The following is an 18,147-nucleotide window of genomic DNA, read 5'->3' on the forward strand; positions in this document are numbered from 1 at the left end:
GCAATCTACCGAGCCATCGACATGGCACGAGATGGATTAGAGACATACTACGTAGATTGTTCCGGCCTTCGCAGCTGTGGATCGCCCATGCCATGGTTGCATCCCATCCCTGCCGCAACATGGATACTTGCAGCTTAACCTCAGTACGGAAGGTCCTCAGAGCTCCTCCCCGGGAGCCGGACCAAAGGTGGAGGCAAAAAAGCGTCGATCAAGGCCGTCCATCGCCCAGCGCAACCTGCCCGTCGGCGTTACCGGGCGTGCAGGTACATAAGACCCGGCCGGTGCGTTCACGATTGTAGATCTGTCCCTGCGTTACCCTTCTTTTGCTCCCTTCCCGTCGGCCCTGCGGGACTCTTCAGTTTCGTCTCCAGGCTTGGACTCACTTTGATCCCTGCTGGAAGCTTCGACAAGCCTTTACGAAGCAAACAGGACCAGCAGCCATGTCTGAACTCAAGCGCCGTACGACTCAAATTCACGCTCATGCCATGCATGTGGTGCATCCGCGCTGACAAATCCGCAGCTTCAGACGAAGAAGATGGCAAGAGGCAGGAGGCGGCGCCCGCCTACGACTCGGCCTCCGTCACCGGCAGCGAGGTCATCTGCCCGCCCCACACGACGGAGCGCAAGATCACCACCAAGATCGACCTGCACATCATCCCGTTCGTCATCGTGCTGTATCTGTTGGCCTTCCTCGACCGCGTCAACATCGCCAACGCCCGCGCCTTCGGGCTCGAGGACGAGCTCGGCATGAGCGGCGTCCAGTACAACACGGCCCTGACCATCTTCTTCGTGCCCTACATCATCTGCGAGATTCCCTCCAACATCCTGCTCAAGCACTTCTCGCCCCGCATCTGGCTGTCGATATGCTGCCTCGGCTTCGGTGCCGTATCGGTCTTCCAGGGCCTGGTGCAGAACTACGCGGGGCTCCTGACGACGCGCTTCTTCTTGGGGTTGTTTGAATGCGGTATGTAAGGACCTACGGAGAGAATGTCCTTGTAACAAGCTAACACACCCCGTTTGAGGAATGTTCCCGGGGTGCTTCTATCTCCTCGGCGCCTGGTACAGGCGTTCCGAGGCGCAAAAGCGCTTCTCGCTCTTCTTCTCGTCGACGTCGCTGGCGGGCGCGTTTGGCGGTCTCCTGGCCTCGGCCATCGGAAAGATGGACTACGTGAGAGACTACCGCGGCTGGCGCTGGATCTTCATCCTCGAGGGCTGCGTCACCGTGCTCGTGGGCCTCGTCTTTCTCTTCACTTTCCCCTCCTTTCCAGAGCAGTCGGTACGTTAAGCCTTCCCGTCCCTCCCCTCCAGAATCCCATAGCCAGGAGTCGTCACTCATGAGTATCCCCCAGACCTGGCTCCGCGACGATGAGCGGGAATTCGTCAAGGCCCGACTGCGCGCCGACCAGGGCAACAGCGGCGCGGAGCGGCGCATCACGCCCAGGGACGTCATCACCGTCATGTCCGACTACAAGATCTGGCTGGGCGGGCTCATGTACTTTGGCCTCATCGTCCCGGCCTACTCGTACGCCTACTTCGCGCCCACCATCATCCAGAGCTACCGGTACGACCCGATCCAGACGCAGCTGCGGTCGGTGCCGCCTTGGGCGGTGGCCTTTGGCTTCGCCATGGTGGTCGCGACCCTGTCGGACTGGGTCCGCCACCGGTTCGCCTTCTGCGTCGGCGCCATCGCCATCTCCCTCGCCGGCTTCGCCGTCCTCATCAACGTCCACGACAACCTGCCCGTGCAGTACGCCAGCCTGTTCCTGATCTGCATGGGAACCTACTCGGCCATGCCCGTCATCGTGTGCTGGTTCAACATGAACCTAGGCGGCCATCATCGGCGCGCTGTGGGGAGTGCGTGGCAGATTGGTAAAAACCCCTCCCCCCACACCCCCCCCCCCCCCTTTTTTTTTTTTTCCCCTCCCCGATCTTTCAGTTTTGGTTTTACCCTGCAGAAGGCTAACGAGCAACTCCCACCCCCAAATAATAGGGTTCGGAAACATCGGCGGCATCATCTCGACTTACTCATTCGTGACAAGCGACGCGCCGTTCTTCACAAAGGGGTACGCCATCTGTGTCGGCTTCATCTGTCTGAGCCTGGTGTCGTGCGGCGCATATGCGTTTGCCATTATGAGGGAGAACAAGAAGCGGAGTCGGCGGCCGAGGGATATTGGGCTGACGGAGCATGAAAAGACGGAGCTTGGGGTAAGATTTCTGGCTCTTTTTCCTTTCCCTTCTCTCTCTCTCTCTCTCTCTCTCTCTCTCTCTCTCTCTCTCTCTCTCTCTCCCCCTTGAACTCTGTGGGTGGTTGCTAACGGGGATGACTAGGATCTCAATCCGGAGTTTAGGTATATGCTTTGATTTGAAGAGAGTCGGAATTTATATATAAGAAATTGTGGTTGGTTGTTGCTTCTGGATCTGATGATACCATGAGAGAAGAATTAGAATTTCGATTGTTTCCGAGCATATCATCCGGGCCGTGGTCGTGTGTTTACATGCGCTATGCAGAACAAGAGGTTTTTGTCCTGGCGTGGATATTGCTCTCTTTCTAGGGAATCGGCCATGCTCGATTTACCACCGTGATGGATGTGGAGAGCAGAAGGCACCGTTCACTTCGCGGCCCTTATCCACAACCTGGCCCGATTCAGACTCCCAGAACCATCAGGGGTTGCGCTTCAGAACCTGCGTTGACAAAATTGATTCCTCGCGAGAGCAGCGGCGACCAAAATCCTAGAGCACACAACGCGGCCAACCGTCTTTCATGAACGTAGATGATTTGCCAATTTATTCCACTCGCACCACCCGACATATACGTTCTGTCCGCCTCCGTTTCCGTTGTGCCATTCTTCTTTATATGCGGGCAATGGTGTCCATGGTAAAAGAAGACATCAATCAATGCAACCAAGACCGCCTGCAAAAACCGCGCCTATACCTTTCTCCTTCCAGCCCAGCTAGGGAAAAGTTGGTTCGCCCGCCCGGAGGAACTCCCAATCCCATCCCGTTCCATGAAATGATTAACAATACAAAGGCTTCATAGGGTAAAGAGCAAGGTATTCAGAGAGCTTGAGCGGACAACCCAGGTCGCCCAAGACGCCGAGAACCTAGAAAGAATCCAAAAGTAGCACTCATCCCGTTGCCTCCATTGCTGCCGTGTCAGCACCCCCTAATCTCACTCAAAACGCCATGGCAAGCCCGTGAGGATGCTGCTGTCTGCTGCGCTAGTCCCCCAAACCAAGGTCAGCAGCAGCCATGACTCCGTCCCCAAAACCAAAACCGAACGAAGCAAGTAAGCCATGCTATAAAAGGCAAACGGCCGACCAACCAAACTCCAATATATGAATGACTTGGTCCCTTCGAACCCCAACGTCAGTTTGCACAAGCAAAGGAGTCTTCCGTTTTCCACACCGGACTGGCACAGTCGGAGGTCCAGACGCCAGGGAGATACCGAAAAAAAAAATTGTCCAGCCGTGGGGCATGAGCTCCTAGTCGAGCTCTGATATCTTCGTTACTGATCATCAAATCGTCAAACCTTATTCTCGGCTTCACGCGGCAGGTATACTTCGCGGCGTGACATCGCCGCTTCGCCGTCGCGCCATCATCTGCTGTTGTTGCTGCTGTGTCCTCGAAGCCATCGCAATAGCATGCGTTCTCTTCCGGAGAGATGAAAGTCTCGTGTTGACCATTTGGATCACTGGAGCCACATGTCAGCAACAAGGTTCATTACATGGTATGACGGGATACACGGTTGGGGTAGCTTTACTCTTCTGCACAGTCTGCTTGTCGTCGCTGCTAATATCGCTGGAGGCTTCCTCCCGAGCAGCGACAGGCTTTTCGTCCTTTGACGACGTCGAGACGCGGCGTTTAGGGAGGTGATCGTCATCGTTATCCAGTACGGCCTCCAGCATACGGATGGCTGTAACGTACGAGATCTCACAACCGGGCAGGTCTTCGCTGGCAATCTCATTGATAGCCGCGGTCCGGCTCATCTCGACGGCACGGTCGTACATCAGCTTCTCGGCGGTTATGCCGTTGGAGAGGAAGACGCCCTCAGTTCCCGAGCCGCTAATAGAACCCGACTCCGGCGGATGGTTACTAGGGTGGCAGGGATGTTCCTCGGGCAGCTGCTTCTGTCCCTCGATCAGTTTTAACCGCACCACCTCGGCCTTCTCTAGCACCTCGTTGAATCGAGCTCGAATCCACTGAACGGCCGCGTTGATTTTCAGCGCCAATGCTTGGCTGTTGACAGAGTCCCGCGCGGCCGAGTGGATGCTATTGCTCGACTCTGTCCGGCTCTTGCGCGACCACCACAGGCTGGCAATGTCCATCGACTTGGCGAGGAGTGAGAGCGCTTTGACGTATAGAACCAACGCTTCTTCCGACAGCGCGACTATCGCCTCCGCCGTAAGCCCCTCGTCGTCCTCGGCCATCTTATCAGCGGGGACACCGCCGAGACCGTGCTCCATGGACGGAGCTAGAGGAATGAGCTGCTTGTACTTGACCTCGGCAAAACTGTACACCACGTCGCTTCGCGTTGCGTATTCCTCGATGCACTGGGCGACACGAGAATCTTCGTCCACTGGCGTGCTCTGCTTCCCGTCCGAGATTAACCCAGCAGGTATACTGGGTGTCGGGTAGGCTGGGAATGGACTGTAGATCTGTGGCGGTGATTGTCCCTTGCTGAGCAGGTGTGGTGCATACTTGAAACCGAATAACCTGAGGCTGGCGTCCTGAATCGCCTTGGAGATGACCGACGTCGTGGAACCGGGGCTGCTGGACAACGTCTTGTCATACGAACCTTGTCGGTAATGGTCGTTCCGATTTTGGTGGTTCCTGGACGAGTGGCTAGGCACAGCACCGGTGGTTGAAGTCGGGTTCCCTTGCTGGGTGGCGCGCCTAACGATCTGGCCAGACTTTGGCGACTGTGATTGATGCGGGTACATGGAGATTTGGTCAGCAAGTGCATTGACCTCGACAGCCGTCTTGTCGATGAAGATGTAATCGCGTTCAAATGCGACGTCTTGGGCGGCCTTCTCTTCTTCCGTAAGGGGTTTACTCGGGGATTGAGGTTCGCGGATGTTGGCCCTCAGCGAGGCATTCGAGTACCGCCGGCTCCGGTCAACGTACGAAATGGGCCGAGTAGGCGCTGACGTAGATGGCTGGATGGCTGGGCGGCGGATGCCGAGTCCTTCACCAGATTCCTGTCGCGGGGAGTAGCTCATAGGCTCGCGGGGGCCGGGTACCTGCTCCAGCGGATTCGGTTTGGGCTCAGTTGGGGTCGCGAGTGGCGACGACCTGCGCGGCTTTGGTGAGAGAGGAGCGCCCTCCTGTTCCACCGGGCTTCTCCGGAGAGACGGTTTACGCGACGGTGTCGATACCTCATCCGACTTGCCGCTGTTCTTGCTCGTAGGCGAGAACTGTCTCTCCTGCTCCAGAATATCGTCCTCAACGACGCCTGGGATAGGGCCAGTGATGACGGGATGCTCGAAGAAGTCGTTAAAGCTAAGCCGCTGCACGGGACTCCGTTTGAGCAAAGCCCGAATCAACCCCTTCAGCTCAGAGCTGACAATGGAATCTCGGGGAAACTTGATGACGTCGTCAGCAGCCTCGATCTTCCTGACAAGTTCCACGTGGTTCGCGGCGCGGAAAGGCGGTTTTCCCGTTGCCATCTCGTACAGCACGGTGCCCACGGACCACAGGTCCGCCTTTGCATCGTACCGCTCGTAGCGCAGAATCTCGGGAGCCATGTACAGCGGCGAGCCACAGAGAGTCTCGGCGAGCGAGGTCGAGGGCAGCACACGGGCGAAGCCGAAATCGGCCAGCTTGAGCATGGGGAGCGAGGGTAGGCCAACGGCTGGTGTAAGAGAGTCATGACTAGCGCTTAGTATCTGCTTCACCATCTTGTTGGCCTCCCGCCATTGAGGCGAAGGCAGTAGCAGCAGGTTTTGAGGCTTGACGTCGCGGTGAACGAAGTTCCCCTCCCGTAGGAACTTGATAGCGCTAGCAAGCTGCTTTAGGAAATGCCGGGTGACGACCTCGTGCAAGCCCGAGTTCGGGGCAACGGGGTATTTACGGGCGAGCTCGTGCGTGGCCGAGTTCGTAATCAGTTTGTCCCGCTTCCTGATGAATAATGACAAGTCGCCGAGCTCGCAGTACTCCATGACGAGGTTGATATGCGTATCCGACTCGACGCAGTCATGGAGGGCGACAATATGCGGATGCCGCAGCTTCTTGAGAATCTTGATCTCCCCGTAGAGGTTCTCTTTTAACTTCTTGTTTAGACGAGCAAGCTCGACAGACTTGATGGCAACCAGGGCGCCCGTAACCTACAGAAACAAGTTAGCAGGTGGCAGAGAAGGAAGCGGCTGGAGTTGAACGACGGCACCGGCCCGCGAGGGAATCCTCTCCACCCCGGGCATGCCGTGGCCACAGCCGGCGCGATCAAACTAACCTTGTGCCGACCAGAGTACACCTGGGCGAAGCTTCCTTTGCCTATCTCCTTATCTATGACGAAGTGCCCGATGGCACCATCGCTGCTTGGCTTTGTCCGCCTCGACGAGGCGGAAGACGGTCGTTCCGCCATGACTCCCTGCAGGTGTTGACGAGGACAGGAAGCTGGCTGGGGGGAAAGTGAGCCCGAGGGCCTATGATATTCGAAAGACGTCGGCGGCCGACCTGATCGTCATGTATATGTGCGGGCAACTCCGATGATGTACACGTTGTGACCGGGAACGAGAGGAGGGGAGGAAACGGCGGCGGGAAGAGGAGACGGGGGGAGCCTAGGGTCGACCACGGGGACTGCTGGCGTCGTGTGTGGTGCAGGGGGCCAGATGGGGGCGTGCTGCCTATGACAAACCAGACGGGAGCGGTAGAGATCCGATAGGCCGGGTGCGGGTGATTGGAGGCTCTCTTGACTGCCCAGAGGTGCCGTCGGCGAAAGAAGAGACGGCAAAGAGATCCCTTGGCGGGGACGTTAGGTGTGCTCCGATCCCGATGTCGATGGGGGTCCGATGGACGGCCGCCTGCGCGGGTGTTGAACAAGGCAAGCCCCGAGAACTCGGGTACCAAGGTAAGGCACCTAGGTGTGTGCGTGGTGTAGGTGTGTGTGTGTGTGTGTGTTGACGCAGCCTGACGTCGAGCAGGAGCGGCGGGCCCACGGAGATCACTTGTTGAAAGTAGTGCTTTTGAGAGGACCGGAGAGAGACGCCGCGAGAGCGACTCTATATTTTTGCGTCTAGCGTAGGTAGGGTAGCAGCAGCGGGTGGGCGTCGTGAGGCGCGGCGAAGGGGGACATCCAAAGCTCAGATGGCCGATTGTGCCTGGGGGGAGCAGCGAGAGCTATCAGCAGGCAAAGCTCCACACGGCACACTGACGTCCAGGTCAACTGAATGACTCAGACTCGACCAGCTGCAGAACGGACGGCGCTAATCCCCCAGCTTCCCAACAATGCGAAATCGGGGAGAGACGTAGAGCGGGCGGCGCAATGCGGACACGAAGGTGATGTGCGATGGCGAAAGAATGTTGTGGTGGAAAGGAGATGGGAAGAGAGAGAAGGAACCTGGGAGCGACTTTGAAAGGATGCAGGTGACGACGATACCTGGGCTTGGGTCTGGGGGTCTGGGTCTGGGGGGCCTGTTCCTGTTGCCGGGCGCCCGCTGAGCGATGCTGTAGAGCAGGGGACCTGCTAGGGGATCCGGGGGCTGCTGAGAGCGGAAAGCACGGGACCTCGGCGCCGCTCTTCACTGGGCCACAGCGTGCCGTTGGGAGGGATACGTGCGAGTGACGCCCCCAGTACGGTGCTCGTGACGAGTGCGCGACCCCATCAAGCCAAGAGCTGTGCACTTAAAAGCCGGGTACTCCCAAGTACCTCTCCCTGGCTGGCGCGCACAGCTGCCGGCTGAAGTCAGCGATCGGCAGGCCCACAGCGACAAGGAGGTACATACAAGGCGCTCTTACGTAGCTTTGGCCTCTGAGACGCGCTAAAACGGCAGTTTTGCGATAAGGCTCCGCGATAACACCATCCGCCTTTCACTGCCCCAAGCCGAAGCCGCTGACCGGCACCAACAGGTTTCGGACCTCAGATGCTGCCCTCATCGCCATCCTCATCATTTCCCGCTTCCCTTGCGTCTTCGGAGGCGGATGCTGAAATAAGCATCGGCTTGCCGATGGCAGCGGTTTCACCTGTCGAGCCCTCCTATCTTGCCTCTTCAGCCCGTCTCCCCGACTGTCCGCCCCCCATGCCTGCTCCTGTGGGTCGGCTCAATGCTGCTGCCGTCACGACAGATGGACAACGGCTCCACCAACCGGAGCCGGCGGTTCGCACTTGTGGATACCCTCTTAGTGTCTCTGCTGAATCGAGACGTGTCGGTTCTGGCACTGTCACGCAAGAGATGCAACGGCAGCCAAAGACGGGGCAAGATCAAGACACTTCTCAAAGAGCACAGGTCACACAAAACGCCACCGGCTTCTGTGCCACGGCCGAGCGGGAGCTTGGAGCAAGCCCACGGTGACTTTGCCAGCGAGCGCTGAGAAGGCTACGAGAAGACTGCATCCGATCGACAAAGTGTCGTTTTGTTGATGGATCGAGGGCATGGGGGTCCAGTCAGGTGGACGGGCTATCCACGCCGTCGCTGCATCGCTGTCAGGAACGACTCCCAGAATGGTCTTAATCTCCACTAGAGCCAAGTGCATGTCGTGTCGGTAGGTCCCTGATGTCCTACATACATACAATGGCAGTCTGCCGGAAGTGGAACCGTACAGTTCCGCCATTTTGCTCTGCCGGTTACCCGCCGCAGCACTTATATGAAGAGGTGGACCAAGGGAGAGGCGAGACCAAAGCCCGAGCAACCGGGTGCCGCTTCCACGGAAGGGAAGTGAGAGCTGCAGACAACAGCGGGTCATGGTTGTAATCGGCGCTCGGCGCTCTCTGAAAGTGAGGCTGTTTCTGCCACCCATTGCACGGTTATCGCAGCCCCTGTCCGCTTATCGATGGCCACAGAGGTTCTCTCGACTTATCGGAACTGCCTATCTGTAAGCGTGTAGCAGCACCTCCTTCTTTCGTGTTTTCGAACACTCGATTGCATGACCCATCAAGCAACTAGTGAGATTTCGTATCCATGGCGCCAGCCAAGCTCCCGGTTGGATGTTGTCCGCCCGCTCTGTCTGCCCACGAGGCCATGACTCCATCGCGCCCTCACGCACTGTGCTGGAGGGCGGTCAATTCATGCATCTCAGATCCAGCCAGTGCCAAGCACCAAACAGGCGGTCTCGACAAGCCAATGTCTCCTGGGGAACACCATCCCCGGACGACCGCAAGCCAGGGCCTGGACCAGAACTGCAGCTAATCGGGGGCTCCGGTGCAGAAGGCTGGCAGAAAGACGCCACGTCTTAGCCGAAAGGCGGTCGGGTGCCTTGGTCACCGGACACATTGAAGCGAACGAAGCTGTCCGCTGTCTTCTTTGTCCACCGATGTCGACATTGTCTGGCCGGCGTCATCGCCAGTTTCCATCTGCCGATCGGGGTAGTGCCATTGACTTCATCGACCTGCCCTCCCTTTCCAGCCTTTGAGCGAGAACCCTGCAGACCCCCGCGCTTGCTCCCGTGCGACAGGCACCACCAGCCTTGTCTCGGAACCGGCGAATCCCAAAAGAGAAGGGGTGGACAAACAGGGCCGGCCGGCCAAACCGAGTCAACCTCGCGAGCATGGCGTCGCCAATCCCATACCCGTCAAGTGCTAGGGAAAGGTGCCTCGAGCAAGAAACAAGGCACGGCCCCAAGTCATCGATAGGCCCCAGGTTGGATGACCATCATCAGTGCTGCACGTCCTGGCCCATTGGGGCATCTCAGAGGACAATTGACATCTGCAGCAATCTAACCGACATCAGGGCAAGCCGATGACTAAACGAGCACCGCAGATGTCAGCACCACCTCACGTGTCCGCATCGACAGCGGACGGGATGCAAGTGTGCAGCATCGATCAGTAACCGGAGAAGGAATGTGTCATTCCATCATTCGAGAAAAGAGTCTGGTTCCCGGGAAGAGGGCCCGTCGGCTGCAGAACAGATCTGTACAGTACGGATTCAAAAACGTCGAGTCCTAGGAAAGAAACGGGCTGGTTTCATGGGAGGACATTCACTAACCCCAGCCGGACCAACAAGGAGGTGCAATTGGCTGCCACACCCCGGTATTTCCCACCCGTCCACTCACCCTCCATCTGGTATATCAACAATATCAACACTTTGCTGTCCATGCATTTCCTGTTTGAGGTTAAGCTATCCGCGGGATCTGAAAGGATCTCTGGGAGAGTGGGGCCTCTCCGAATGGTAACATCTCAAACTGGGGGTATTTAGCCATCGCCATTGAACCACGGATAGGCCCAGGTGTGATGGATGATGGGCAGCCTACAAGGCAACCATTCCACACTACGGACCGTGCTGGGGAGAGCGACTGAGGTAAAACCTGCTCACGGCAACACGTATTGGACGACGGTTATTGCTTGTTTCGCACTCTTTACCCCTCTATTGACTAAGCTGCGCGCGTGTGGAAGTGGAAGGCTGGCAACGCATGTCATTCGGCCAAAGCCTAGTAAAGTAGTCCTATGATACGGCGAGCAGAGAGAATATGATGATACCATCACCCAGCCGATAAAATTAGCATGCGCGCATGGATTGATTCTGATGGAATCCAAAGGGTCCTCTGTACGTCATATACAGTTTTTCGGTGCTGCAGCAACTTGGGCTCTCCCACCACTTAGCCGCCATTCTTACCACGACTGGTTGTAGCACCACGGACTTAGGTTGGAAACAACACTCATAATTAAAAACGCCTCTTAATCCCTCTGCCACGAGATACACAAATTGGATCTAGATCTGCGGGGACAATACCCCATCTATCTGTCGATACGGGATCCTCTTAGACTAAAACGAGCCGCCACGCACACAATTCGCGGAACACGACTGTAATTGCACCCGCGCCGTCCTCATGCACCCGCCCGCCCGCTGGTCAATGATTGACCAGGATCTCCTTCTGAGATTGGACGACGACGCGGACGGTTCCTTCCAGGCAGGACAACTCCGACTACGCATCTTTGACCAGACGAAATCCCATCACATGCCTCGGCAGTCAAGCGGCCATGGATGCAGACGACGATTCAAGGCCACTCTGCTTGGCTTTAGCTGTCACAAGCGCCTGGCATCCATGCAACTCCCGGTCCTTTCCCGTCTGTCGATGCAGCAAGAACCAGATAGGTATCGCTATATCACTCACTCCCGCAGCTGCCTGCTCGGACAAAAGAGGAGGCGTACGAACAGACAGTCTAGGCATCACCCTGAAACCCCGAGATCATACCCAATGCAGTCCGAACATGCGAATCCAATCCACCCAAGGCCTCTCCCGTCTCGTTTCTCGTACTTTCCTAGGCATCACCCTGCAGTCCCCCTCCGGTTCGGTCCAGTCCAGTCCGGTCCGGGCATGCTAATCCAATCCGATGTGGTATCACAGAGTGTAAAAAGAAATGCAATATGCACCACCGGCGGTAACGCGATCCGCCTGCCTTGTTTCCCCAACCCAGAAACGCAATCCCATCAATGCCCCTCCGTCACCTTCGCCGTAGGCAACTCCGCCAACGCCTCCCCAATGATCTTGATAGCCCCGCGAAGCTCCTCCTCAGTAATGACCAAAGGCGGCGCAAATCGGATAATGTTGCCGTGCGTCGGTTTAGCCTAGTCATGGTCAGCCAGCCAATCTCCCTTCTGCTAGGTCGGGGTCGGACTCACCAGAACCCCCTTCTCCTTCAACAGCATGCACAAGTCCCACGCCGTCCTGCCCCCTGTAGCGCTCTCGTCGATCACCACGGCATTCAACAACCCCTTGCCCCTCACCGTCTGCACCACCTTGCTGCCAAACGCCTCGACCCCCTCCCTAAAGATCCTCCCGAGCCTCTCCGCCTTCTCCACCAGCCCCTCCTCCTCCACCAGCTCCAGCGCCCGTATCGAGACGGCGCACCCCAGCGGGTTGCCGCCGTACGTCGAGCCGTGCGTCCCCGGCTCGACCACCAGCATCACGTCGCGGCGGGCCAGCACGCAGCTGACGGGGTACATGCCGCCCGAGATGGCCTTGCCCAGCGTGACCATGTCGGGCTTGATCCCGGACCACTCGGAGCAGAGCATCTTGCCGGTGCGGGCGATGCCCGTCTGGATCTCGTCGCAGATGAGGAGCACGTTGTGCTTCTTACAAAGCGCCGACACCTGGGCCAGGTACGTGTCCGACGGCACCACAACGCCCGCCTCGCCCTGGATGGGCTCGACGATGAAGGCCGCCGTGTCCCGGCCGTGGGTGTCGAAGAGGGCTTCGAGGTCGGGGATGTTGTCGTAGCGGATGAGCGCGCCCGTGCTGGGGTTGACGGCGCCCACGTTGGGCAGGTAGGGGCCGTAGTTGTCGCGGGATTCGGGGTCGACCGAGAGGGAGATGGCCGTCATCTATTTCCCGGGGTACCGGTTAATAGGTGAGGTCTCAGAGGGAGGGTCTGTAATAGAAGGGGTTCGGGAAAATGGCTTACTGTCCGTCCGTGGAAGTTGTCGGCGGCGCTAAAGACGAGGGCGCGCCCCGGCGCAACGCCCTTGACCTTGTAGGCCCATTTCCGGGCAATCTTGATGGCCGTCTCGACCGCCTCGGCACCCGTGTTCATGGGCAATACCATGTCGAAGCCGAACAGGTTGCGCACCTTCTCGGCCCACACGGGGAACACATCGTTGTGGAAGGCGCGCGAGCTCAGCGTCAGGCGGCCGGCCTGCTCGGTGAGCGCCTTGACCAGCTCCGGGTGGCAGTGGCCCTGGTTGACGGCGCTGTAGGCCGAGAGGAAGTCGAGGTAGTGCTTGCCCTCGGGATCCCACACGTGGACGCCCTGGGCGCGCGCAAACACAACGGGGAGCGGGTGGTAGTTGTGGGCGGCGAACTCGTTCTCGGCGGCAATGGCGCCCTTGGTTGACGAGGCGTGGTATCGGTCCCTGGGGTGGCCGTTGGCCCGGACTGGGGAGTTGTCCTTGTCCGCGTGCGGTGCCATTGTGCTTCGCTTTGACTGTGTAGCGTTACGTTGTGATGGGCTCCAGCCGCGTATGACAGGTATGACGACAGACGAATACTATGACAAGGTTGGTTGACAGCACGTAGGGAACTGTTGGTGGTGGTGCAGATGGTTACCCCACTATCACTATCGAACCGATAAAGAAGAATGGGACCAAGATCCGACCAGGCGGTTTAGGTCGCTAGCGCAATCTTTGACGAGAGACCCCGGGGGGTAATCTAGAAGCAATTCGGATGTGAGCGAAGCAATCCCGCGAATCCTCACAACTCAATTGGTGACTGCGGAAGAGAAAAGGAACTGTTCAATATACAAGGCGGGAGAAAGGGAGGATTATAAACGGCACGGCTCGCCCGGCACTACCCAACACTTCCCTTTGCCAATGCAAGTGGAAAATCAGTTTCTGTGGACTCAGTGAAACGCCACCATACCCCTAAGTGCAAGTGCAAGCGGCGTCAATGACAACATGACAACACCGAACCACCTCACGTGGGGCTCGGATCCCTGGCCGGTCCTGGGATTGCCGATGCTGAGCGCGCCGCCGTTGTGAAACCCGCCCGCCGCGGCCCACCTCGTTCCCAGGCTCTTTTTCCCAAGTCTCCAGGTGATCCGAGTGCGCGGCCCTTGGCCTTCCGTTTTAGCAGTCCGCGGTAAAGCAATTTCCGGTGGCGAGACCAGCCAGTGACGTCTCTCCCTTGAGCCAATCATCCCGAAGCTCCGGGCTGCGGTGAGGTCGACTGTCTTGAAGCGACGCCGGAGACGGAGAAGTTGGGGCGTTGGGCTCGGCCCCGGTGTTACAGGGGTCTGGTCCGTCTGACTGGCCAACCGATTGCTCAGGTGATTCGCCCGCAGCAGCTGTAGGGCTGGCACGAGCCAATCACCAACGGCCGTTATCTAATTAGCGTGATGCGGGAGGTGCACCCTGAGCGTTGTATCTACCACCTGGCAGCAGTCGGCGACGCCACTGTCAGATATTTCCCAGAATCGTAATTAGTTAGACGACTCCTGGACGCAGCCAGGACAGGAAACGACTGTCAACAACCGGAACTGGCCGTCGCACGCCTGATGCCGAGTCAGGCAATGAGCTCCAATCCGGGCACCGAAGGGCTGCGAGTGCGGCGGAAGACAGTTCCCGACGCAGCAGCCACGGCGGATGCGGCAGATGCGGCAGATGCGACAAGAGAGAGGGTGCAGCATGTACATGCTCAAGTCGCTGCTGCTCAGGTCCGAGATGTGCTCAGCCTGCTTCTCCTGTTCCGCTTCATCAACGCCCTGTGCGTGCGCACCTTTTTCCAGCCAGACGAGTACTTCCAGGCGCTGGAGCCGGCATGGAGGATCGCATTCGGCGGCGACAGTGGCGCTTGGCTGACCTGGGTACACTCACTGTCTCATTTTCATGGTTTGGATGCATATGCCGTATCTGCTTACTGACGTCGAACACCGAACCCGTAGGAATGGCAACATCAGCTCAGGTCATCACTCCATCCCGCCATTTTTGGCCTGGCATACAAGGCTGCCGATAGCCTGATGGGCTTGTTGCACTTGTTCGTGCCTTTTAGGGCCTTTATCCTCGTGGCCTTGCCCGGGGCGCTGCAGTCAGTGTTTGCCGCGCTGGGTGATTTTTACACGTGGAAGCTGGCAATGGACTTGTACGGCAGAGAGAGCAATGCTCCGTGGGCTGCAGTCAGTTCTGGTTCCGATGTGTTCTGACCCGAGTGCTGACCCGATTCAGCTGTGGATGACGGCGCTCAACCCCTGGCAGTGGTACTGCTCCACCAGGACATTCTCCAACTCGCTGGAAACGACCCTCACTATAGCCGCCCTCTCCTACTGGCCGTGGGAGCTTCTCGAGAGTGCAAACGCGGGCAAACATGTGCCTCTACACCAGCCAGGCAGAGTGATGAGGTAGGTCTTATCGCGGTCAGTGATGCCCAGTCCGTACTGAAACTGTGGTAGCCTCCGGATATCACTTGTACTTGCGGCCATTGCCGTCCTGCTGCGGCCAACCAATTTGTTCATATGGCTCGGCGTTCTGGGCGTGTCGCTCATGGGATTGACTCGTCACGGTAAATCAGCCCTAGGCTCATCGTCTCTGATAGTGCTCTTCCGAGAGATAATTATTTGCGGCACGGCGGTCCTAGCGCTGTCTCTCGTATCAGACCGTCTTTACTTCGGCTTCTGGACCTTCCCGCCGTACCAGTGGCTCTACTTCAACCTCTCGCAGTCTCTTGCCGTCTTTTACGGCCACATGCCCTGGCATTATTACCTCCTCCAGGGTGTTCCGCTTCTAACCACTACCTTTCTGCCGTTTTGTCTTGTTGGCCTGTGGAAGACATTCTTCTCCGCCACGAAGCTCCCTAACCGCCAATCCAACATACTCCAGACTCTTTCCTTGACTTCAACGGCCATGATAATTCTCCTATCCACCATTTCTCATAAAGAAGTCCGCTTCATTTACCCGCTTCTTCCCATCCTACACATAATCGGGGCACCCTACATCACAGCCTTTTTCACCAAGGCGCCCGCCGCCGCGGCATCATCATCGTCCTCACCACGTCCCACCGCCGTCTCCCTCCGCCACAAACTCACGCTCGCCTACATCCTCTCCCTCAACCTTCTCATAGCGGGGTATCTCTCCCTCTACCACCAGTCCGCGGTCCTCTCAGTCGTCAACTTCCTCCGCACCGACTTTGAGCGGCTCCACCCGGATGCCCTGTTCATCGGCAACAGCGATACCGGAAACAACAGCGATAAGAGCACCGAGCTCTTCGCCCTGTTCCTGATGCCCTGCCACTCAACCCCCTGGCGCTCCCACCTCGTCTACCCCGCCTTGCGCGCCCGCGCCCTAACCTGCGAACCGCCACTGCATACCGCCCCCGGGAGCGTCGAGAGAGAGGGGTATCTTGACGAGGCGGACAGGTTTTATCGGAGGGGTGCTGATGGAGGGTATGGCGTCGGGTTCTTGACCGGGGAGATGTGGCCTGCGAGCAAGGAGGCCGGCGGGAGAGGGGGAGAGATGCCGAGGTACATCGTTGGTTTTGAGGGAATTGAGGGGCTGTTGAGGGAGTTTTTTGAAGGGGAGGATGCCCCTGGAAAGGAGATGGGGGTAAAGCTTAGGAAGGCGTGGTCGGCCTCGAACGGGGCGTTTAATGAGGACTGGAGGAGGAGGGGGAGGTTGGTGGTTTGGGACACCGGGGTTTATGAGGCCGGTTATGAGCGGGGAAGATGGGTGGATGACTCGTGAGTCATGGAGTGGATAGGCGGTATATTGTGATGCCATCCTTGGAGGATGTGTTATTAGTTGTATGATACTGATTTGCTGTTATGTATGTGAGCGTGGGTAAAGAGACAGACGTTCAACACAGTTCCTCTGTGCGACTGGTATCTATCAGTTGATCATATCACTAGTACCTTTCACGTATGATTCGTTTTCAGCATCTTGCTCGATATTATACGCCTTTGTCATACGCCTTCCCACCCATCTCCTTATCAAACTCTGCGCACCTCCTCAACCCGCAGAGCTCAAATAACTCGCGAACCCCGCCGTCCACCGTCTTGCCGTCGTCCTTGAGCCTCTCCTTAATCGCACCCGTCGTCTTTAACTCCTCGGCAGCCTGCCGGTACGCAAGATACGCCGCCGTCATGGCAAAGCACGGCCAAATGACAATCTTGTAACCCATCTCTTTAGCTGTGGCCGCATCCACTAAAGGCGTAACTCCGCCGGCGACCATGTTGAGGAGACATGGCGTCGGTGCCTGCGCCAGTCAGTCACCTGCCTTTCTTTTTATACTAACCACGGTAGATAGAAAAATCGAGGAGACGAGAAAGAAAAACGGAGACGAACCATAGCCTCGACCACTCTCCTCATCTCATTGAGATTCCTGATCCCCTCTAGGAACGCCACGTCCGCCCCGGCCGCGACGGCCGCCTGGAGCCGCGCCACGGCCTCGTCGAACCCGAGGCTCTGCAGCGCGTCGGTCCGCGCAATGAGCACAACGTCCGATCCGAGCGCCTTGCGCGCCGCGTCGGCCGCGCGGATGTGCGCGACATACGTCGTTGTGCCAACGAGCTCCTCGCCGAGGAGATGCCCGCACCGCTTTGCCAGAACTTGGTCTTCTATGTGCAGGGCTGCGACGCCTGAGAGAATATAGCGCTCTACCTTTTTTTTTTTTTCTGTTACTATTATTCTTTGAAATATTGAGGATTCTGAGGGTGGACACCTAAGGGAGTAAAAAGGAGAGAGGAAGAAAAGGGGGGGCCATACTGTCCGCGCAACCATGACCGGCCCGCCAAACCCGGTGTCTGCGTCGGCGATCACAGGGATCGAACGGTCAAGCGAGGCGATCATGCCCGCGTTGCGCACCATGTCGTCTGCTGTTGTTAGGCCTAGGTCGGGGGCGCCCAGGGTGGAGATGGCAGTGCCTGCGCCCGTCTGTGATGAGGTTCATGAATATGGGAGCAGAGAAATCAGTAGGGTGGAAAGGGACGTACCATGTACAGGGCTTCAAAACCTTGCTCGAGGCATACGCGTGCCGAGAGACCATCTTGCACACCGGGGCAGACGAGGGTTTTCGAGGGGTCCAAGAGGTAGGAGCGGAGGGTGGTGGCTGCGCGGTTTATCATTGTGGGTGTTTGGGTAGTTGGGTGGCTGAGTGATAACGAGAGGGCAAAGAAAAGGGGGTAGAGATACTTTTATTGTTCATCAGATGAGATGTCTACGACCGAAGGAAACTTCGGCCTCACCGGAGCGTGTATCGGAGCACGGTGGGACCGTCTGCCAAGGGAGCCCGAACGGGCCCGACTTTGTGGAGCCCGTGGTCCTGACTCGGCATTCGGGCTGCACCCGGGAATAACACACTCGGCCGGGGCATACGGCGGACGGTCTCCACGGACGGGGAGCACCTCTCGAGATATCTCGAAAGTATCTCACAGATGAACTTAGCCAAGGGATACTAATGGGCAGGAGTGTACAGACATACTGTGCACTGCAAGCTCGGTACCAAAACTGGCGCCATCCGGACGGAGTGCAACCCAGCTTTGCTGCGTATTGGCGTCCCTGGCAGGCCGCAAGT

General features: G+C 57.8%; 5 protein-coding genes across 5 annotated transcripts; 2 read left to right on the forward strand and 3 right to left on the reverse strand.

The window, feature by feature from the left end:
• Window positions 1–440: 440 nt before the first annotated feature.
• Window positions 441–2,361, forward strand: TNA1_2 (High-affinity nicotinic acid transporter; the record flags this gene model as incomplete). Its single annotated transcript, XM_071066416.1, has 6 exons — window positions 441–459; window positions 521–964; window positions 1,023–1,276; window positions 1,350–1,869; window positions 1,991–2,205; window positions 2,329–2,361. 6 exons carry the CDS (start codon window positions 441–443, stop codon window positions 2,359–2,361), a joined length of 1,485 nt encoding a protein of 494 aa, XP_070922517.1.
• A 1,181-nt stretch (window positions 2,362–3,542) lies between these two features.
• On the reverse strand, window positions 3,543–6,580 carry ATG1 (Serine/threonine-protein kinase; the record flags this gene model as incomplete). The annotated part of the gene is made up of 3 exons (XM_071066417.1): window positions 3,543–3,691; window positions 3,761–6,323; window positions 6,449–6,580. 3 exons carry the CDS (start codon window positions 6,578–6,580, stop codon window positions 3,543–3,545), a joined length of 2,844 nt encoding a protein of 947 aa, XP_070922518.1.
• A 4,999-nt stretch (window positions 6,581–11,579) lies between these two features.
• On the reverse strand, window positions 11,580–13,057 carry CAR2 (ornithine aminotransferase; the record flags this gene model as incomplete). Its single annotated transcript, XM_071066418.1, has 3 exons — window positions 11,580–11,717; window positions 11,772–12,473; window positions 12,554–13,057. The coding sequence occupies 3 exons, from the start codon at window positions 13,055–13,057 to the stop codon at window positions 11,580–11,582; spliced, it is 1,344 nt and encodes a 447-aa protein (XP_070922519.1).
• Window positions 13,058–14,155: 1,098 nt separating this feature from the next.
• Window positions 14,156–16,319, forward strand: GPI10 (glycosylphosphatidylinositol anchor biosynthesis; the record flags this gene model as incomplete). The annotated part of the gene is made up of 4 exons (XM_071066419.1): window positions 14,156–14,449; window positions 14,528–14,758; window positions 14,808–14,980; window positions 15,032–16,319. The coding sequence occupies 4 exons, from the start codon at window positions 14,156–14,158 to the stop codon at window positions 16,317–16,319; spliced, it is 1,986 nt and encodes a 661-aa protein (XP_070922520.1).
• A 205-nt stretch (window positions 16,320–16,524) lies between these two features.
• Window positions 16,525–17,698, reverse strand: MFIFM68171_11001 (Phosphoenolpyruvate/pyruvate domain-containing protein; the record flags this gene model as incomplete). The annotated part of the gene is made up of 4 exons (XM_071066420.1): window positions 16,525–16,830; window positions 16,920–17,234; window positions 17,340–17,507; window positions 17,567–17,698. The coding sequence occupies 4 exons, from the start codon at window positions 17,696–17,698 to the stop codon at window positions 16,525–16,527; spliced, it is 921 nt and encodes a 306-aa protein (XP_070922521.1).
• Between the last annotated feature and the right edge of the window lie 449 nt (window positions 17,699–18,147).

The sequence above is a fragment of the Madurella fahalii genome (assembly GCF_045866475.1).
Source record: "Madurella fahalii IFM 68171 DNA, scaffold_6, whole genome shotgun sequence".
Taxonomy (NCBI): domain Eukaryota; kingdom Fungi; phylum Ascomycota; class Sordariomycetes; order Sordariales; genus Madurella; species Madurella fahalii.